Below are 23,133 nucleotides of genomic sequence, written 5' to 3'. Positions count from 1 at the left end.
TTCAAAATTTCAATAGTTTTGGGGTTTGGGGATATTTTTGTGGGTTTTTTTTTTGGGGGGGGGGGGAGACACTCACAAGCTGATTCTCACTTTCATATGGAAATGCAAAGGACACAGGATGGCCAAAACAAATTTGAAAGAGAACAAAAGTTCAAAGACTAACATCACCAGCTTGCAAGACTTATTATAAAGCTAAATAGAACAGTGCTATTGGCATAAAGTCAGAGACCCAGAAATAGACCTGCACAAATACAGTCAACTGATTTTTCAGAAAAGTGCAACGGCAATATGGTCAAACAATATGCCAAACATAAACTTCAATCCATAGCTTTCACCTTGTACCAAAATTAACTCAAAATGGTTGACAACATAGGTCAATTCTAGTGCTAAGGTGGCCCAGGATCACTGGGGAGCATCCACACTCAATGAAAGAAAACTAGGTCCTCAGCAATCTCTGAAACTCATTTCGTTCTTAAAAAAAAAAAAAAGCGATTCATAGACCTAAATACAAGACTTAAAACTATAAAACTTCGAAGACAAAGCTGGGAGAAGCCTTCTCGACCTTGGGTATGACTGCAAAGGCATAGTTTACAAAAAGAAAAAAGAAAGGTACAATGGACCTCATCTAAATAAAAAAATTCTCTTTGAAAGACACTGTCTACCTCATAAAATGTTTAATAAAAGGTAAATATCACCACTCCTACCCCCATCAGAAAGTGTCCTTCCCTTTAAAGGAGACTCATTTAGAAGGGTTTCTTCAGACCCAAAGAACAGAGAATGTTTCCTCCCCTCAAAGAACTGTCCCCGCCACCCACCCCCTGCAACCTGTCCCACTTTCTGAGTAACGTACATCTCATAAATAGTTATATTTCCATTTCTGTGTGGCAACCAGGATCCTTGAGGCCAAAACCATGGGCCAACTTTAGGAATTATGTTAGACCTCATACTTGTATAGAAACTTCCCTCTATCTCATCTTTGTTATTTATGTTTTCCACTTTATTTAGAATTGCCAGCCTTAAAAACAAAAAAGAGCACACCCAATTAAGTTTGAATTTCAGATGAACAATGAATTTTTTAAAATGTTTATTTATTTATTTGACAGAGGGAGAGAGTGTGTGTGTGAGCAGGGGAGGGGTAGAGGGGGAGGGCAAGAGAGAACCCCAAGTAGGCTCCGTGCCGTTGGCTAGATCCCACAAACTGTGAGATCATGACCTTAGCTGAAATCAAGAGTCAGACATTTAACCGACTGAGCCACCCAGGCACCCCAAAAATAAATCTTTTTTGGTGTATGTCCATCTGGCATCTTGTATTTTATCTGTCAACACTGAATTTATTGCAAACATTCTTCTTGGCCAACTCAGATGCTTTATGGAAGAGGTAACAAATACATATATACACACGCATAATTCAGAAATAAAGTAAACTTACACTTGACTGCCTAATACTGTTTTAAAACAATAAAAAATTACAGTTGTGCTTCCCTTTATTCAATCTACACAATATAATGCCTTTGAAAATTGTTCTCACTTTATATTGTATTTTAAAAATACTGCGAAAATTGTTCTCACTTTATATTGTATTTTAAAAATACTGCCTGGCATACTATTTTGTCAAACATATGTGGGAATATTTATTTTCACAGAACAAATTAACTAAAAAAAACAAAAACCACTTATAATGCAATGTTTTCTATTTTTGTGCTGTCTAAAAGCACCTGGAGAAAAGACTCCCTCTGTATTGTTAGGACGTCTTTAACAAGGTTTCACACTAGGCCATCAGTCCCTGTTCTTCTTCATTTTAATGTATTACTCCTGCCCAAATTCAGCTAAAGAGGTAGCAGGAAATATCATGAAGCTGATAAATGGTGTTAATTCCAGATGACATCGCCCAAGGAAACACTATGGCCCACACAGTCCTGCCGTTGCCCCCTTACCCTTGAGAAGTAAGGATACTCTTTAGTCTCATTGACCCCTGGCAAATTAGACTTTTAACGTGAAAATTTAAAGGGAAGAAAACCTGTCACTACCATTATTGATTTAGTTGTAAGTCTATATATCACAGACCAGAGTGCCAGGGTTAAAAAAAAAAAAAGAAAGAAAGAAAGAAAGAAAAGATCCAAAAACAAGTTTAAAGTCATTGGGAGGTCAAGTGGGTCTTGTCTTCTGGGGCTCCTGGGCCATCCTGACTTTTGTAACAAAACTTCACATTTTCCTTTGTCAATAACTACAGAGTAGGGAAACATCGCTTGTGTAAATAGCCATAACTTGGGGGTGCCTGGGTGGCTCAGTGGATTAAACAACTGACTTCGGCTCAGGTCATGATCTCGCAGTTCGTGGGTTCGCACCCCACGTCGGGCTCTGTGCTGACAGCTCGGAGCCCGGAGCCTGCTTCGGATTCTGTGTCTCCCTCTCGCTCTCTCTCGCTCTCTCCCTCCCTCAAAATATATACACATTAAAAAAAATTTTTATGCAACCATAACCAGTCAATATAGGAGATTTAAATGATTCCACTGAAGCAGCAAACTGGCAGAGACCATAGAGGGATTCAGGTAGGTTTCATCGCCATTGGATGAGAGAAACACGTGCGAGATAGCCGCTCAAGAAGTAGGCAAACGTTCCCTCACGCTGCCCTCTGTGCTTCTGGCAGTCGGTTTCCCACACGGAAGCCACAGCGGTTGTTTAAACTTTAGTCGGATCACATCACTCTTCTGCTCGGGGCCTCCAATGACATCTCCCTGCATTCAGAATACAGTCCAAATGCCTCGCGCTGATCCACAAGGCCCTGAGCAACGAGACGGCGTGACTGGAGTCAAGTGCAAGAAGCCAGGCCAACACAGTCACAGGGGACAGCAAGAGGACACAGAGCCCACAAAACGTCAGTTGGGTCCTCGTTCGCGGCCGGAACCACTGCTGGCGGGGACGTTCTTATGGAGCTGTTGCAGGCGGTCGCAGCCCAGGGTATTCAAGTGTGGGGCTCAAGGGGCAGGTCACGGCTAAAGGTACGGATTCAGGTGGCAGACCGTCCCTCCACCAGAGCAGGGAAGCTCTGCTTTCGGGGAGCAGAGCATCACTTCCACTGCCACTCCCCGTCAGAAAATTAAGGAAGGCTGTTCTCGGTGGTCCTGGTTAATTTCTTCTCAGCTTCCACTTCTTTAGGGAAAAGTCCTGGCACCGTTTTGGAGGGCAAATACTAGCCTACTTAGTCTCCAGCATGTGAAAGCTGGAGAAGGGCATACGAAGGATCAAATCGGAGCTGTTGGTCATACTCCCCTATTTTCATCCCCTCCCCTAAAACCAGACGTGCTGTGGGGTTTGGGTGGGAAGACCAACGCCCCCCCACCAGGCTGGCGCGTTTTGGAGCCAGGTTTTTCCTGCCCCAGTTTAATTCTTCTACGGGTTTCCTTCTGTCCTCCGGAAATATACTGAAATCCTTACCTGCTACTGACTCCCATGTCCCCCCCTTCTCTTCATTGTTAGAAGTGACTCCTTTTTGAGTCCCTGCACTTTTCCTTCAAAGGCATCTTGTGAGAGACAGGAGGTGAGTGTATGGAGGAAAAAAAAAAAAAACGTTGGAAAGAGGCCATCCTGGTGAAGATTTTCATGGCAAATCTCACATTTATTTCATAGGATCGTTTCCATGAACTAAAAAAGTGTGGATGGAATTCCGATAAAAACTAAATTTGTGTAAGATTTTGGGAGAGTCTCTATTTTTAAGTCTTACAACCAGGTACCCAGCATGCCTCTCCATGAATTTAAGTCACATATTATGTCTTTTAAAATGTTCTACAGTTATCACATGACTTGCATTTTCTTGTTGGCTTTTATTACTGGGTGGTTTTAGTCACTGCTGTAAAAGGGATTCCCCGCCCCCCCATTTCTATTTCTGTCAGATTAACGTCAGCAGAAAGAAAAGCTGCTGGTTTTTGTGCATTACGTTATGATACGCCAGCTTACTGAACTTCATTTTTTAGTTCCAACAGGTTTTTTATTTCAGTATTTTCCTAGGTATAAAAATTTTACCAACTTAAGTAATAATCCTTTTTTCGACTCAATATTTATTTATTTTATCTCACAGCATTATCTACAATATCCCACCTCTCATCCATCATTGCTGACCATTACTGGTAGTAGAAGGCATTCCTCTTTTTCCAATTTTAATGAAAATACCTTCAGTGTTTGGTTTTTTTAATGTTTACTATTAATTTCTAGGAAATAACTTTCAATATGTTTAGAAGCTTCACTCTATCTTAAATGGAGTTTTAAAAAATGAAAAATGGCTAGTTACTCTTTCTAGTATTATGACCATGTTTTTAATCTCCTTCAATTTCTGAAAACATTAAATTATGTCTTTCTAGTGCTTCTTTCTGGAGTTTCTGGATCAAACCCTATTTAGTTATATTGGTCCTTTAACATATTGCTAGATCTGATTTACTTTTTTAATTTTCTTAGCTATATTCATAAATAAAAGTGATTTACAGCTGTTCTGTATTATTTTAAAGTACGTTATGGCATTAAACTTATTCTCGTTTTTTGAAAATGAATCAGAAAGCTTTCCATATTTTCCTGTACTCTAAATTAAACAGCACAGAACTTGTCTATTCCTTGAAAATTTAGAACTCACATGTAAAGCCACCTAGACTTGCAATATTTTAATGATAACCTTGTAGATGCATAATATTGCATTACCACAATCCAGTTGTCTGTTTTCTCTCTCTCTCTCTCTCTTTTTTTAATCTTGTAAGTTTTTCTTTTGGTAAGTAGTTAATGGAATTCTAGTATTTACCCTTCTAACTGCTTGTGAAAGAAATCTAAGCAGGATATAAAGAGAAAAATGTTCCCTCTTTCCTTTTAGCCGAAGAGCAGGTTATATTCTGTATCATAAAGGAGCCCTTGAAAATATCATTTCTAATAAACAAGTCTCGTAAGACATCTAGAAGACAAAAAAGGGTGATTGTATCCTGTGATCAATGTTTAACTTTTAAAACATAAATAACTCAGGGGCGCCTGGCTGGCTTGGTCAGTTAAGCGTCCGACTTCGGCTCAGGTCATGATCTCACGGTCCGTGAGTTCGAGCCCCACGTCGGGCTCTGTGCTGACCTCTCAGAGCCTGAAGCCCGTTTCAGATTCTGTGTCTCCCTCTCTCTCTGCCCCTCCCCTGTTCATGCTCTGTCTCTGTCTCAAAAATAAATAAAATAAATAAATAAATAAAATAAAACATAAATAACTCTGATTGGTCATCCTACCCAACAGTATTTGTTCTGGTGATAATACTTAAACTGACATCTTTGAATTTCTACACAGTGTATCTGCTAAAAGTAAGCCACTCAGACGAGGTGATGCTGGTGATGATGTAGCAAAATTAGTACATTTCCACACCTTTAATTGAATATAAACTGCTAAAAAATTTGGGAAGTTACATGGTAATTAATACTTATTGAAATTTAAAAGCACTTTTCCACCTACCCATCTCATTTCTGGGTGCTTCCAATTAAAGGAAATGCAGAAGCACCTCAAATTTTACAAAGGTGTGTACTGTGTGATGATTATAATAGCAAATAAGTGACAACAATGTGGATGGCCATCCATTGGGAGACGACTGAGGTGGAGAGAGAGTAATACATTCATACTATGAAATACCGTACAATTGTTAAAAAGAATGAGATTGATAAGTAAAGTACTGACTTGGAAAGATGCCCATAATACTGAGATAAGTAAAAAGTTACAAAACATCTACATATGCTATGAACCTATTTTTAGGAATGAGAGCTACAACAAAACAAGAAACAAAATCAATGATACAAGCGCATGTGATTGGAAAAGATTGGAAAAGAATGCAAGAATACGTATCAAACGTCAACAGTGGCTACACGGGGCCGGGGTGGGGGTAGTTTAGTTTTCCTGTAGGTGGAGACTTTAGTTCTTCGTACTTTAACCATTTCTATATTGTTGCAGGTGTTATAATGTGCTTATGGCACCTTTTGTAACTCAAATATCTGAAACAGTGTCAACTACGCACATCCACAGATACATAAATATAAGTATCTGGAATAAATCTGCCTTCCCTTCCCCTAAGATCTAAGAGAGGGTAAATCTCCTGGGCACCCTCTGTAATAACCCTCAGGTACTGACATAAGGCAAATACAAGACTTGCTATAACCAAATATAATGGCTGGAGAAAATGTGAAGGGCAGGGGTGTCTGGGTGGCTCAGTTGGTTAAGCGTCCGACTTCAGCTCAGGTCATGATCTCGTGGTCCATGAGTTCAAGCCCTGTGGCGGGCTCTGGGCCGACAGCTCGGAGCCTGGAACCTGCTTCAGATTCTGTGTCTACCCTCTCTCTCTGTTCTTACCCTGCTGGCACTCTGTCTCTCTGTGTCTCTCAAAAATAAATAAACGTGAAAGGAAGGAAGGAAGGAAGGAAGGAAGGAAGGAAGGGAGGAAGGAAGAGGGGAAGGAAGGAAGGAAGGAAGGAAGGAAGGAAGGAAGAAAGAAAGAAAGGAAGAAACTAGCTCCAATAACAGACTAGCAGTTCTCATGACTGTCAATTCATGACACAGAAACTTGGAAATGTTACTTTTTGGTTATAAGATTCAAAAATGTATTACAGAATTATATAATTTAGAAGCCTGTTAAAATTACAGTTCACTGACAAATACCTGAAGTCCTCTTCACACTAAAAGAATTCCTTTCTGAAGAGCTCACCTCTAAATAATACAGGCTTGAGGTAGAGAATGTACCCCAAAGGAAAAAGAATAAAAGAGAAAACATTTATCCCTAAAAAAGGTTTTTATTCCCATTCAAGAATGGCTATTTTAGAATAAAAGTGCAAGGCTAATAAAATTTAAAAAACCACTTCCTAATAGTAAAAACTTATAAAACCAGGCAATTTTTACAACTGGAAGAAGAAAATTCTCCACAGGAAATCAGTTAAACATAGTTATGGCTTTATTATATAGACGTTTAGCACGAATTCCATAAGGTAAAGTCTCGGTTTTATCAACTAATGGTTCATTTATTCAAAGAGACTGATCCAGAATTAAAACTAACATGAGAGTGTTTGTCTAAAGTTTTATGCTGCAGGACTTTGCTGCCCCCAAAGCACCTTTACTGGGAGCTCTGCCCCACGCACCCTTCATGATCAGCAAGGCACTGCAGAAGACTCGATCAGCGGGGCTGAAGCAGCAGTTTCCCCACCAATAGAGCTGTTAGGGCAGCTAATTTCAGAGCTACAATGAAATTGCTGGAAATACCCCCGGGTCCATTATTTCAGCACATTAATGAGGCTGTTCACAAAAAGAGTTTATTACAATGAGATAGATGTTTATTAGATCAGTAATATGATTACAGAACATGCTGTATGGGAAGGGCCTCTGGGAGCCGTAGGCAGGATAATTTTGCAGGCATTAAACAAAACAAAAAAGCCAAACATCATTATCAAAACTGCTAACTTTGCTGTATCACGGTTACGGGTAAATATCCACACTATTAAGTATCCACATTATTTTCTTGCTTCAAGAAGAATGATGCATAGGCACGCTTTCTGAGTTTACAAAAAATCAAAGACGTTTTTGGGGGTAGCAAAAATGAAACGAAGCCAACTCAAGAGTGTTTACTGCTCATTTTAAATACGTCCCACTTCTAAAGACACCCAGGAATTGTATTTCAAGGCTGTAGCCATGATGTGTTTTCCACTGCATGTTATTGTACTACTGAGTAATAAAGATCATACCACCATCCACAACGATACAACAAAGATAAAAACAGGGGGGTATTTACTATGTGCCAATAAGTACTATGCTAGCAGCTCTTCACCCATTGCTTCTTTGTCCTCCCAACAACCCTGTGCGATGTTATTACTATGTCCTCCTTTTATTTGATGCAGGAATGGAGACTTACTAACTCCCCCATGGTCATTCAGCTGGTGACCCACAAACCGAACTCAACCACAGGTAAATGAGTGGGTGTTCAGAGACGACCCAACTGAATCATGGAAATGCCACTGTGTCTTGCCAAAGGGCCTCCCGTGCATGTCAAATGGATTGGATGACATTGTTTTGTATTCCCTCTATAACGATGCGATCATTTCTCTTGTTGTTACTCTTGCCTGGACACGGACGGCTCCATGCATGCTATCAGGCTATTAACCCTACTGGCAACAAAGCAAAAGCAGTTTCCACGGTTTAAAAATCTAGCACACGTTTTAGGGGGCCGAGATGTTAAAGACCAGACTGACAAAGTAAAATGCAATCAGGATGACCTTGAAGTAGGTCAAGTTTCATATAGATAGATACAAGGACACATGCTATAGAGATATCTGTAGACACATAAAATGCATGGCAAATTACCCGTTATCCATCGTTGGAGTTTTAAATGGAGTTTTCTGCATCACCCCAAAAGAAACAGCGTAACGTGTCTTGAGTCTGACTATTTCTCTCTGATGAACCAATGAAGAAAAGATGTCTTTCCACGGGGGAAACCAGTTCTGAAAATGCTACTTTCTCTGGAGGATCACATAACGTAAAAGGGAGGCTCTGCCGTGTAACACTTGGGGAATACGCCAGAAGACTGGAGGCCTCTTCTCATCTCCATTTCTGTGGTGTAAAAGAATATCTATGGTTTTATCCCCTTTTGTTTACTGTTATTAGGAAGACATCAAATTAGGTTAAAGAGATGAGGTTATCATCGGATACGCTTCGCTACCGTCTCCTAGCAAAGCTCCTACTACTAGTCCCAAATATTGAATTTTGTGGTGCAAAGAATAAACATAAGCAATTGTATTCAAAGAAATGGTATTTTCATAGGAAATCTAAGTGCTACTCCCACTTATCTACTCATTCTACTGTAAAAGATAAGTAGAAGCGATTAAGTAAAATCTTAATAGTACACGATGTCTGTAATCTTTTACAAATATGCCACCACATGGACATCCACCTTACTCCTTATAACACAATCATCCCGAATAAAGCAAATATCTAAATGTAAAACAAACAAAACATGAAAGCACCAGAAGAAAATATGGGTGAATATAGTTATAACCTTGAAATACGAAGACTTTTAAAACATGACATAGAACTCAAAAGTCAGGGGTGCCTGGGTGCCTCAGTGGGTTAAGTGTGACCTTTTGCTCAGGTCATGATCTTGCGGTTCATGGGTTCAAGCCCCGTGTCGGGCTCTGGGCTGACAGCTCAGAGCCTGGAGCCTGCTTCGGATTCTGTGTCTCTCTCTGCCCCTCCCCCGTTCATTGTCGCTCTCTCTCTCAAAAATAAACAAACATTAAATTAAAAAAAAAGAAAAAACAAAACAAGGGGCGCCTGGGTGGCTCAGTCGGTTAAGTGTCCGACTTCGGCTCAGGTCACGATCTCGTGGTCTGTGAGTTCAAGCCCCATGTCAGGCTCTGGGCTGATGGCTCAGAGCCTGGAGCCTGCTTCCGATTCTGTGTCTCCCTCTCTCTCTGTCCCTCCCCCATTCATGCTCTGTCTCTCTCTGTCTCAAAAATAAACGTTAAAAAAAAAAATAAAACACCTCAAAAGTCAAGAAGGAAAATACTAAAGAAATTTCACTACTAAATGGAAACTACTTTTATGGCTAAAATAACAGTAAAAATTAGAAATACAAAGATAAAATGAAAGCTAGTATTTGTTGTAACAAAATAAGCTTAATATACAAAAAGCTTTAAAAAAACAATAGAAAAAGGTAAGCTAAGTAGAAATAAATGGACAAAGATTACACTAAACCAACTTATAGAAAAAAAAAACACACAAATGGTTAACTAACCCATAAAAGAGGATAAACTTCATTCACAATGAAGTGAATACAAGACATCAAAAACCTACAATGTTTCACGTGTCAGAAAGGCAAAATGTTAGCAAAAAAAACCCCCCTCAGTATCAGCAAGGCTGTGGGGGAACAGGCAGTTTCTCTTTCAGTGAGAATGAAAATTGGAATTCTACCTTTTGAGGAGGACAATTCGGCAATAAATATCAAAATTAAAAATTTATAACCCTACCACTTAGCATATTAGACAGGATTCTCCAGAACACAGAGCCAGCAGGAGATATACACGTATGCAGAAGACAGGTTTATTATGAAGGACTGGCTCACATGATTATGGAGGCTGACAAGTTCTACAGCCTGCCACACCCACAGGCTGAGGGAAGCTGATGGTCTAGTTCCCATCTAAACCCAAAGGCCAGAAATCCGGGGTTGCCAGGGCAGGGGCGGGGTGGGGGTGGGGGGGACAATGGGGTAAAACCTTCTCTGAGTCTGAAGAGCCCAGAACCAGGAGCTCCAACATATGGGGGCAGGAGAATTTAAAGGTTCCAGCTCAAGCACAGAGCAAACTCACCCTTCTTTTCCTTCTCTGTCCTATTTAGACCCTCAAGGGACTGGATGAGGCCCAGTCACGCTGGCGAGGACAATCGGCCTCACTGAGCCTACCATTTGAAATGCCACTCGCTTCCAGAAACACCCTCACAGACACACCCAGAAAAATGTTTCACTCGAAGTCATGCACATTCACTAGAAACTCAGAAGGGAGCTATTCTGCCCATACGTCAGGATGACTGCCTACTTTTTCCTTTTTTGTTTGTGCTTTGTGGTATCATGTATGTGAGACCCTGGCATGGAAATACCTTACTTTATAATTATTTTGTGTGTCGGTATTTTGTATTTGCTCAGTATTAATGCTCAAAGTGTTTTCAACTAATTATTAAACAATAACTGCTACACAAAAAGGAGTTCAGTTCTTCAATACTCAATTTATGTTTCAGTGATAAATTAAGAGAAACTGATCACTGGGTTAAACATTGAATTTTCTGTATTTGCAGTGTTTCTGCATGATGGATTTTGTAATTATCTTGGTCTCCACATTCCAAACAGCTTTGAGGTCTCATTTACATGAAATGTGAGTTTCCTGTTTTTTTGCCTCAAGTCTATCTTTAATTATGTGCTAAACCATAATTACAAAATAAGTTATGAGTTGAAAATTTTACCCTTCAATTCACACTGACAAAAAGAAAGCTGGAAATAGCTTCACCGCACAACGTACACTTAAATTTACTTCTCTGTAAAATGAGAGGTTGTCTGCTCCATTTGAAAATGTGCAGGCCCACAGGCATGCCCCTGATGGTGGAATGATCACAGCCAATGAGCTCTGCATGCCATGTTTTCAGAGGTGTCACACTACTGTTCCTAAAGACGGCTTCATCCCAAGGACAAGCCAACTACAGAAAACCTCCTAGAGACTGCAGGGAATCCAGTCAAAGTGAAAATAAAAGTACCCACTAGAAGATACATCCGTGTGTTTATAATGCAAAGGAATGATAAACTGACGTCTAAGAAGTACGCTAATGAGGTCAAATCCAACGAGGTCGGTGTTACCCAATTATTTCACCAGATCATGCAGGCATGGCCTAAAGGAAGTCGCAGGTTGCTCAATAAAATTCTAGAGAAGAATAAATTGTAACTTTGATCTAAATAAGAGGACAATTACTTGTTGGCCCAAGGGATGCTCTATTTTTATTTTACTTCCTTTATTATTTGGGCACAACTGACACGATGCTACATTAGTTGCCTGTGGACAACATTCAACCTCTCTACACGTGGTGCAATGCTCACAACTGTAGGTACCATCTGTCACGCCACAATGCTACTGCAATATCATGGTCTATATTCCCTAGGCTGTGCTTTTTATTCCCCTCGCTTATTCATTCCATAACCGGAAACCTGCACTTCCCACTCCTTGTCACCCATCTCGCTCATTCATCCTCCCGCCCCCTTCCCTCTGGCAACCATCAGTTTGTTCTCTGTATTTATAGGTCTGATTCTGTTTTTTGTTTCCGAGATCTCACACATGCCTGAAATCATGTAACATTTGTCTTTCTTAGTTTGACTTATTTCACTTAGCATAATACCCTCTAGGGCCATCCATGTTGTCATAAATGGTGACATCTCATCCTTTTTAACGGCTGAATAATATTCTAGAGAGAGAGAGAGAGAGAGAGAGAGAGTGTGTGTGTGTGTGTGTGTGTGTGTGTGTTTGTGTACACACATCTTCTTCCGTTCATTTACTGATGGGACTTTTAGATTGCTCCCATATTTTCGCTATTGTAAATAATGCTGCAATACACACAGGGGTGCATATATCTTTTTAAATTAGTGTTTTCATTTTCTTTGGGTAAATACTCAGCAGTGGAGTTACTGGATCATTTAGTAGTTCTATTTTTAAGTTTTTGAGGAACCTCCATACTGTTTTCCACAGTGGCTGGACCAACTTACATTCCCACCAACAATATACAAGGGGTCTTTTTTCTCGATATTCTCATCAATACTTGTTATTTCTTGTCTTCTTGATTTTAGCCTTTCTGACAGGTGGGAGGTAAGATGTCAGCGTGGTGTTGATTGGTAGTTCCCTGATGATGAGTGAAATTGAACATCTTTTCACGTGTGTGTTGTCTTTTTTGGAAAAATTCCTATTCAGGTCTTCTCCCCATTTTTTAATCAAAAATTTTTTTTTTTTTGTGCAGAGTCCTAGAAGTTCTTCATGTATTTTGGATATTAACCTACTATTAGATACACCATCTGCAAATGCCTTCTCCCATTCAGATTACCTTTTTGTTTTGTTGACGGTTTCCTTTGCTGTGCAAAAGCTTTTTGTTTTGATGTATTCCTAGTAGCTTATTTTTGTTTTTGTTTCCCTTACCTTAGCAGACATATTTAGAAAAATGCTGTTATGGCCAGTTTCAGAGAAAATACCGTCTTTGTGCACTTCTAGAATTTTTATGGTTTCAGTTTTCACATTTAGGTCTTTAATCCTATTTTTGTGTATGGTGTTAAAAAGCGGTCCAGTTTCATTCTTTTGCATATAGCTGTCCAGTTTTCCTAGCACCATTTATTGAAGAGACAGTCTCTTCCTTGTGGTATATTGTTACCTACTTTTTCATAGATTAATTATCCATGTAAGCATGGGTTTATTTCTAGGCTCTCTATTCTGTTCCATTGATCTGTGTGTCTGTTTTTGTGCCAGTACCATACTGTTTTGATTACTACAGTTTTATAGTCTATCTTGAAATCTGGAATTAGGTTACTTCCAGCTTTGTTCTGCTTTCTCAGAATTGCTTTGGCTATTCAGCGTCTTTTGTGGTTCCATACACATTTTAGTATTATTTGTTCTAGTTCTGTGAAAAATTCTGTTGGTAATTTGGTAGGGATTGCACTGAATCTGTAGATTGGTTTGGGTGGTATGAACATTTTAACAATATTAATTCCTCCAGTCCATGAGCATGAAATACCTTTCCGTTTGTTTGTGTTATCATCAATATTTTTAATCAATGTTTTATAGTTTTCAGAATGCAGGTCTTTTACCTCCTTTATTCCGAGGTATTTTATTATTTTGGCACAACTGAAAATGGAATTATTTTCTTAATTTCTCTTTTCTTTATTCTTACTTCATTATTAGTGTATAAAAATGCTACCAATTTCTGGGTATTAATTTTGTATCCTACAACTTTCCTGAATTCATTTATTACTTCTAAATTTTTTTCACTGCAGTCTTTAGGGTTTTTTTTATGTACAGAATGATGTCATCTGCAAACAGTGACTGTTTAACTTCTTCCTTACCAATATGGATGCCTCTTATTTCTTTTTCTTGTCTGATTGCTGTGGCTAGGACTTCCCAACAGATTCTCTAAAAGTAGGAAAATGGAACTGCATATAACCAATATTTTTAAAGAATATTTCTGGTTGATGTGTTTTAAAAACACTATGCCATTTCAAACTGATATTAGGTATTTATCATTATCTCAGGTGAATCTTAAAATCATAGAGTTTGAAGAGGCCCACAGAGCTCTTCTTATCCAACCACTAGCCTGGTGGCAGGAAATGGTCATTTTACCTCCTGGTCAAGCTTTCAGATGAACTGGATGATAATGCTGCCTTTACACACTGTGTCAACTGGTTGCACTAGGTCACTGGATAAGGTATGGGCTACCTGCCCCAAATAGTCTGCTTGGGAAGAGACTGCTGGTGATGTCCTCTGCAGCGAAGGGACACAATCCAGCTCCCTCAGGAAAGTCCTCAAACATCAATTACAATTAGCAATCATCACAAGTGATACAGATCCAAAAACCTCGTCTTCTGTTTTCTAAAGTCACTAATCTAGTCATTTCAAGGGTATAGCACAGACTCCAAGACATGGAACTGAGTCAGAAAGTAGAAGGACAACATTTTAACATTCAACCTAGAGTTTTATGCTAAGTCATATCTAGTACTTATTTTGGAGACCCAATATATATGTGTGTGTGTATCACAGCACTTACAGAGCTTATTTACCACCACAGGAAAGCCAACCAAATTGTTCTCAGTTTCCACTCAACAGAACAGTATGTTGACCTTTACTGGCAGAGCTGGAGTGAATTCTGTTGATAGCAGCTACTGTGAGGATTGCAGAACTGGTAAATATTTATGAAGTTTTCCTACTGTGCTGGCCACTGGCAAAAAGACTGGGAGGGATGTGTGCTTCTGAGTCACCCAAGAAGCTGGGAGGTACCTATCAGATTTGAGTCTGGCATTTCAAATCCTATATTTAGGAAAAAATTCACTGTTCACTAAAAATGATAAGGTGTATCTGGAAAAATGCTCAAGATGCTGAAGCTAAAGTACACTCCAGATATTTCTCTCCATCTGATGGAGAGACTGTCAGGTATCTTTAGAGGGAAAAGAGCTAGCAGTAAGATGCTGCCTTGCTTGGTTTCTGTGTCTTAATACGCTACACTCTGGGCAGACCAAACAGCCCCCACGGCTCCCACTGACACAGGTAAGGGGTGCCTCTGAGGTTAGGTTCTGGCCACTCTTGGAACGGAGAAAGGTTTCTGAGGCCTAGGTTGAAGGTCAACTGTCCTGTGCGCTCTTAGGAGCATCCCTGCCCCACCTCATGAACACCAAGCCTTTCTGTTTTACCACCTACGCCCCAAATGAAAATGGAAACAATCTGAATGCCATCATTGACTTGCTAGAAATGCACGTACATTGATTTGTTAACTCTCCCAAGGAGGAAATCCAAGCCTGATATTTTGATTTCAATGAAAGGAATTTTAAGCAGTGTCAAGCAAATGGAATGACTTCTTGAAGGGATGTGAGGAAGAGATTCTATTTATTTTTTTAAGCCCTTTCGGTCCTTACGTTTTCTTTCAACCTGTTCTATCAAATATCAGGAGAGGGGTAGTGAAATCTCTGACTAAAATTGCATTTATCTTTTCATCCTTGTACTTCCAACACGATTTTGTTTCATGTGGTTTATTTAGGACTATTATGCCTACTTGATTAACTGATCACTTTATCATGAGAAAACAACCTTCCTGGGCGCCTGGGTGGTTCAGTCAGTCAAGCATCTGACTCTTGATTTCAACTCGGGTCATGATCTCAGTTTGTGAATTCAAGCCCCACACTGGGCTCCACGCTGACAGCACTGAGCATGCGGGGCACTCTCTTTCTCAAAAATAAACATTAAAAAAAGAAAGAAAGAAAATGACCTTCTATATCCCTAGTAATATTCTTTGATCTGAAATCCACTTTGTCTCATATTAAAATAGTCACTCCAGCTTTCTCTTGACTCGTAGTAGTAGGGCACATCTTCTTCCACTCTTTTTCTTTTAACCTACTCATGTCATTATGTTTACAGTAAGTTTCTTTTAGGCAGTATATAGTTGGCTCTTGGTTCTTGACCCAATATGACAATTACTGACTTTCATTTGAGGTGCTTAGACTGGTTACATTTTTTGTGATTGTTCATACTGTTAGGTTTAAGTCTATCTTTTTGCCATTTGTTTTCTATTTGTTCCAGAAGTTTCTGTTCTCATTTTTCTCTTTTTTTTTGTCTTCTTTTTAATAAAATATTTTTTATTATTCATCTCCTTGGTTGATTAGAGTTATGACTCTCTTGTGCAGTGGCTGCTTTAGGGTTTAATAGTATCATCTTTAACATAACAAAGTCGACCTCTCAAGTCATATTATAGAATTTCACATTAGTGGAAGAATCGTTCAGTAGCAGACTTTCACTTTTTCCCTCCCAGATTTTGCATTTTACATACACACATGCTTTTATTAAGCTCACGACACACATAGCTATTACTGTAGTTTAAATGGTCAATTATCCTTGGGAGAGATGCTACACACTGTGAATTTAACCCTGTTGAGTGCTTGATACATGTGTATTCCTAAAAATACTTGTGAGATTTGTTTTCCCCTTGGAGGCAGCTCTGTTAATTAGAAACAGTTCGATCCCTTCAGATCTTGTTTTTATGATGTGTTAGGTGGCTTTGGAGCAGCATTCAGCCTAGGACTAATTATTCCCCACCGCTGAGCCAAGATCTTCCTGAGTAGCTTTTCCAATGTTCCATGAATTAAGAATTTTTTCCAGTCTGTCTGATGGGAAAAAGAACTATTTTTGCCCATGTGTGCGTAACTGACACTACTCTCTAATCCTTATGGGTGTTTTGGTCCCTGGCCTTGGGTTGCTGCCTCACACACACATACCCTGCAGAATATCTAAGAGAAACCCTCTGTAGATCTCTGAGGTTCTCTCCTTGTGCAATTTTTTTTTAAGACATTTTTTAATGTTAATTTATTTTTGAGAGAGAGAGAGAGAGAGAGAGGGAAAAGGGGAGGGGCAGAGAGAGAGAGGAAAACACAGAATCTGAAGCAGGCTCCTGGCTCTGAGCCATCAGCACATAGCCCGATGCGGGGCTTGAACGCATGACCTGAGCTGAGGTCAGATGCCCAACCGACTGAGCCACCCAGGTGCCCCTCCTCGTGCAACTTTCTGTCCTGGGCACCCTGGTCACCTCGTTCTGTTCCTCCTCTCAGCTTCATCGCAACTCAGTACTCAGGCTGAAGCAAAAAATCTGATAGCACGCTCTTGCTTAAAATTCTTCCAAAAATGCACCATTATTGCCCCAGAATGAGACTAAACACAGCTATGCTGGATGATCCACATTAGAAAAAATGATGCCTCAGTTTCCCGTAGATTCTTCAAAATAACCTGAGAGCTGGCTCTCTGTGACCTAAAAGCTTGAAGAACTGCGAGACAGGAAGTGGCCAAACTACAAGAAGGGCTCACAACTGGGAAACAAGGGCAGGCCACACAGGGCAGGTTTCAGAAGGGACTATCAGGAGGCAGTGCCTAAGAGCTAGGGACACTGAACTCCAAGCACCACACTCTTGGGAAACAAGATAACCTTCAAGAATTTTACGGCAGAAAGTCAATTCAGCGAGAAGGGCTTTTGTAGTAAAAAAAAAAAAAAAAAAAAAAAAGTGATGGCATATGGGAGCCAGATTTCTTCCTTTCTCGAAGTCCTTAATTTTTAATTTTTTATTCCGATACCGTTTGGGACTTAAATGAGCTACGACAAATAGGAAAAATGAGTGCACTTTACTGCCCTAAATAGTAACATCTTATGGAACCATAGTATAGTTACCACAAACAAGAACTGAACATGGAGACATTATTATTAATGAATTTATAGACCTTACTCAAGTTTCGCCAGTTTTTCCACTAATGTCCAGGATCCAAGCCGGATTCAGATAGGATTTAGCTGCTGTGTCTCCTTAGTCTCCTCCAACTTGTGATGGTCCGTCTAGTCTTTCTTGGATTTTACTGACCTCCACACTTCTGAAGACGAGTGGCCAGTTAGTGTAGAAGATACTTTGATTTGTCTGATGTTTTCTCATGATTAAATCTTGGTAATGCTTTTTTTTTCCCCCCAGGAATACCAGAGAAGTGATGCTGTACATTTTTTAGTGCATTCTATACCAGTAGGTACAGGATGTCCATAAAGCTTATCACTGGTGATACTAACTTTGATCGCTTGCTTAGAGTGGTGACAGTTTTGTGCACTGTAACAATCAAAAGTGTTTCTTTTGTATCTTGTGGAGAAGTAACTTGAGATTTTATTTCTTATTTCTCATTATACGTTTACCCACTAATTTCAGCATCCATTGAGAATGCCAGGTTTCATCTGACTTAAAAAAAATAAAGTGATAATGGTTATTTAATTAAGATTTACACTTAGTAAAAAGGCTTACATATTTTTTTTGCTATCTGTCCCCGCCAACTTTGCAAAGTGCATTTCTTTAGAACACCCTGAGTTCCAACCCTACCGTTACCTTCAGAGCCTCAAACTTCCAATGATAATTTATGCCGATTAATATGTCCTCTACCTGGGATGCACAATCCTTCGGTCCTTCACCCATCCTCAACCCACATGCGGTTGGCACATTGTCAACCATTCTTCCAACAAAATTAAAAAAGCCCTGGAGGATCTGGGTAAGAGTAAAAGGCAGCAGGAATCTGTCTCCCCACTTAGACAACAATTGCAGTAGCAGAATCTGTCCGATGCAACTACTCTGGAATTCTGAGACCTACTGAAGGCTTACAACGACAGAAGAAGGCTTGGACAGTAAATTGAGGTTAATTTTGTTCAATTCCAGCTCTCAGCACAGTGGTAGTTACCCATTCCCCACCCCAAGCCCCATGGCAGACAGTCATTCATGTGTTTTGGGGGCAGCTTATAGACGCTAGGGTAGACAAAAAGGATTCAGTCCTCCAAATATCAGGAATCTGTTCTTTAATCACTGACTACTACTGCTTCTGATCACAGAGGTGCAGGCAAAAAGGCAGCCACTCTTATTATATACCTCCCTCACTGTGGCAAGTTCCTCTCCCTCTAGATAGAGTGACTTCCATATTTAAAAGACAGCATCCTTCTCCCTCACCTCTCCTCACAACGTACCCCCACCTCATTTTTCTGTTTTTTCCTCTTTTGAAAACCAGACGATAAAAAGCAACTACACACACTGAGAAAATCAGAAAGTCACCACTTGTGCCCGGGGAAAGGCACACACTCAGAAAAGACCTGAAAAGACCCTGTATTCACACAGCAAACTGATCCTTAGCATCCAGACAGCCTACAGCAACCACAAACATAAGTAAATGAACAACAAGAAAAAAATAGCAAACCCTGGGGAAGTTGGAAAATCTAATTGACGGAGTTATCATTATTAGATTCAAATGTCCGGCTCTCACAAATTTTTTTAAGACAGCATGGCATACGAAGAAATAGGTGAACACGGCACATTCAAAAGAGAAAAGTAAATAAACAGCAACTGTCCCTGAAAAAACCCTAATGGCAAATGTACTAGACAAAGGCTTTAAAGCAACAATCTTAAATATGCTCTAAAAGTACTAAAGGAAATTGTATGGAAAACTCAAGGAAACAGTGTATGAACAAGATGTAAACATAAATAAAAAGAAAAATCTAAAAAAGAAACCAAAAAAATTATGCAGGTGAGAAGTACAATAAATGAACTGGAAAATACACCATAGAGATTCAAAGGCAGATTTGAGCAGGAGGAAAGAATTAGTGAACATTAAGATAGGAAAATGAATATTATCGAGGCTGGGGAACAGAAAGAAATAGATTGAAGAAACGTGAACAGAGCCTAACAGACCTATAGAGCACCATCAAGTAGACCAATATGCATACTGTGGAAGTGTGAGAAGAAGGAGAGAGAAAGGGGTAGACAGAATATTTGAAGAAAGATTGGTTGAAAATTTTCCACATTTGATGAAAGATATGAATATAAACATCCAAGAAGTTCAATCAATTCCAAGTAAAATGAACTAAAAACAAACAAAAAAACCAGAGACACACTATACTTATAATTTCAAAGGCCAAAGACAAAGAGAATCTTGGAAGCATGAAAAGAGAAGTGACCTAACTCTCAATAGATTTAAAAAGATAGATGGGGTGCCTGGGTGGCTCAGGTGGTTGAGCATCCAACTCCTCAGGTCATAATCTCACAGTTTCATGTGTTCAAGCCAGGCATCAGCTCTGTATTGATGGTGCAGAGTCTGCTTGGGATTTTCTCTCTCTCTCTCTCTGCCTCTCCCCTGCTCATTCACGCTCTCTCTTTCTCTCAAAATAAATACATAAATAAAAATTAAAAAAAAAATAGGTATCATACAAATGATCTTGTCCAAAAACAACAGGATGAAGTTAGAAAACAGTGATAAAACAAAAACTAAAAAATTCCCAAATTTATGGAAATTAAATGACACATTCATACACAACCAATGGATCAAAGAAGAAATCATAAGGCACGGTAGAAACTACTTAGAGATGAAGGAAAATGAAAACACAACATACCAAAATTTATGAGACATAGCAAAATCAATGCTAAGGGGGAAATTTATAGCTATGAATGCTTATATTAAAAAAGATATTTCAAATCAACAACCTAACTTTACAACTCAAGAAACTAGGGGGAAAGAAAAAGAAAAAACTCAACCCAAAGCTAGGAGAAAGGATAAAACAAAACAAAAAACATTAGAGCAGAGATAAGTGAAATAAAGAACAGAAGACTAGTGAAAAATCAATGAAACCAAAAGCTGGTTCTTTTAAAAGATTAACAGAATGGACACACCTTAGCCAGATGGACAGAAAAAAAAGAGAGAAAAGACTCGAATTACTGAAACCAAAAATTAAAATGGGAATATTATAGCCAATTATGCAGAATTAAAAAGGATTAGAAGACCGTACTAAGAACAACTGTAAGCCAACAAATTGGATAACCTAGAAGAAATGGACAAATTCCTAGACAAATGGACAAATTCCTGGACAAATACAGAACCTACCAAAAACTAAATCACAAATAAATAGAGAATGTGAATAGAAGTACAACTAGTAAAGACTTTCAATCAATAATCGAAAATCTCGTGACAAAGAAAAGCCCTGGACCTGATGGCTTCACTGGTGAATTCTATCAAAAATTAAAAAAAAAAAAAAAAAAAAGGCACGAATACTAATTTGTCTCAAAATTTTCCCCAAAATTGAAGGAAACATTTCTCAACTTGTTTTGAGAGACCAGGATCATCCTGATGCCAAAGTCAGACAAGGACACTACAAGAAAACTACAGATTAATATCCCTGATAAACACTGATGCAAAAATCCTCTAAAAAACAAACAAACAAACAAACAAAACTGTAGCAAACCTAATTCAGCAACAGCATATTAAAAGTACTAGATGTCATGAACAAGTGGGATTTATTCCTGGGATGCAAGAATGACTCTACATATAAAAAGGGATCAATGTAATACACTATAATCTACCCAAAGCAACCTACAGAGTCAGTGCAATCCCTATCAAAATCCCAATGATGTTTTCTCTAGATATAGAAAAACCCCTCTACAAATTCATATGGAATCTCAAATGGCTCCAAATAGCCAAGACAATCTTGAAAAAGAACAACAAAACTAGATGATTCAGACTTCTTGATTTTAAAGCTTACTATAAAACTACACTGATTAGGGCCGCCTGGGTGGCTCAGTCAGTTGAGTGTCTGATTCTTGATTTAGACTCAGGTCATGATCCCAGGGTTGTGGGATTGAGGCCCTTGTTAGGCTGAGCATGGAGCCTGCTTAAGATACTCTCTTTCCCTCTGCCCCTCTCCCCTGCTAGCACACTTTCTGAAACAAACAAACAAAAAAACCCCAAAACTATAGTACTTCAATCATTGTAGTCCTGGCATACAGACTGACATAGAGACCAACAGAACATAGAATAGAGAGTCCAGAAATAAATCCTTACACACACACACACACACACACACACACACACACGGTCAAATCCTTACACACACACACACACACACACACACACACACACACACACACACACCTTGTTTTTGACAAGGTGCCAAGAACATCCAATGGGAAAAGGACAGTCTTCCCAACAAATGATGCTGAGAAAACTGGTACCCACTTTCAAACGAATGAAGGTAGACCTAACGCCATATACAGAAATTAAATCAAAATGGATCAAAGACTGAAATCTAATACCTAAAACTATGAAATTCTTAGAAGAAACGTTGGGCGAAAGCTTCATGACACTGGATTTGGCAACAATTTCTTGGATATAACAACAAAGGCACAGGCAACAAATGAAAAATTTTCACAGGCACACTGGACTTCATGAAAATTTGGGGCATCAAAAGATACTATCAACATTTTTTTTATCTATTCATTTTGAGAGAGAGAGAGAGAGAGGGAGAGAGAATCCCAAGCAGGCTCTGCACCGTCAGCACAGAGCCCAAGATAGGGCTTGAACCCGCAAAATTGGAACATCATGACCTGAGCTGAAACCAAGAGTTGGACACTTAACCAAGTGAGCCACCCAGGCACCCCTGTCAACATAATTTTTCAAAATCAACTGGGGTGCCTAGGTGGCTTAGTCGGTTAAGCATCCAACTTCAGCTCAGGTCATGATCTTGTGGTTCATGGGTTGGAGCCCCGCGTCAGGCTCTGCGCTGACAGCTCGGAGCCTGGACCCTGTTTCAGATTCTGTGTCTCTCTCTCCGCTCCTCCCCTGCTCGCACTCTGTCTCTCTCTCTCTCTCTCAAAGATAAACATTTCAAAAAATTAAAAATCAGTCTACAGAATGAAAGAAAATGTTTTCAAATAACGTATTTAAAATGGATTAATATCCAGAATATATAGGGAGTTCTTAAAAATCAACAACAAAAAGTCAACCAGATTAAAAAATGGGCAAAAACCTTGAATAGAAATTTCTACAAAGAAGATATTCAAGTGACAATACGCACATGAAAAGAAGCTCAATATTACTAATAATTAGGGAAATGCAAGTCAAAACTATAATGAGATATCATCTCCCATCCATTAGGATGCCTACTATCAACAAGACAGAAAACGACAAGCTGGTTTGTTTGGATATAGAGAAATGTGTACTCTCGCATACTATTGATGGGAATGCAAAACGGAATGGCTGCCACGGAAAACAGAATAGCGGTTCTTCAAAAAATTAAAGGCAGCATTATCACAGGATCTGGCAATTCTGTTTCCGGGTATATATTCCAAAGAACTGAAAGCAGAGTCTGAAAAGACATTTGTACATCCGAGTTCACAGCAGCGTTATCCACAACAGCTAGGAGTGGGAAGGAACCTAAGCATCCATCAGCAGATGAATGAATAAGCAAAATGCAGGACACGCACACGTGGGAATATTATTTAGCCTCAAAAAGCAAGGGAATTCTAACACATGGATGAACCCTGAGGACATTATG

At 39.3% G+C, this 23,133-nt stretch overlaps 1 protein-coding gene across 10 annotated transcripts in view; it reads right to left on the bottom strand.

Annotated features, from left to right (window-relative positions):
* ULK4 (unc-51 like kinase 4) overlaps positions 1–23,133 on the bottom strand; it is a 577,302-nt gene that overhangs the window by 135,948 nt on the left and 418,221 nt on the right. Inside the window, exon 35 of one of the 10 annotated variants that reach the window (XM_078432447.2) lies at positions 6,169–6,280. The exons of the other annotated variants lie outside the window; for them this stretch is intronic. Coding sequence (XP_078288573.2) covers positions 6,239–6,280 — 42 coding nt within the window. The 3' untranslated portion in view covers positions 6,169–6,238. Of the gene's footprint in view, positions 1–6,168; positions 6,281–23,133 lie in introns of those variants that run through there. 10 annotated transcript variants of the gene reach the window in all.

This window comes from Panthera onca, chromosome C2, assembly GCF_046562875.1.
Source record: "Panthera onca isolate mPanOnc1 chromosome C2, mPanOnc1 haplotype 2, whole genome shotgun sequence".
Lineage (NCBI taxonomy): Eukaryota > Metazoa > Chordata > Mammalia > Carnivora > Felidae > Panthera > Panthera onca.
Note: the sequence above shows the minus strand (reverse complement) of the source record. Positions and strands in the feature narration are given on the sequence as shown.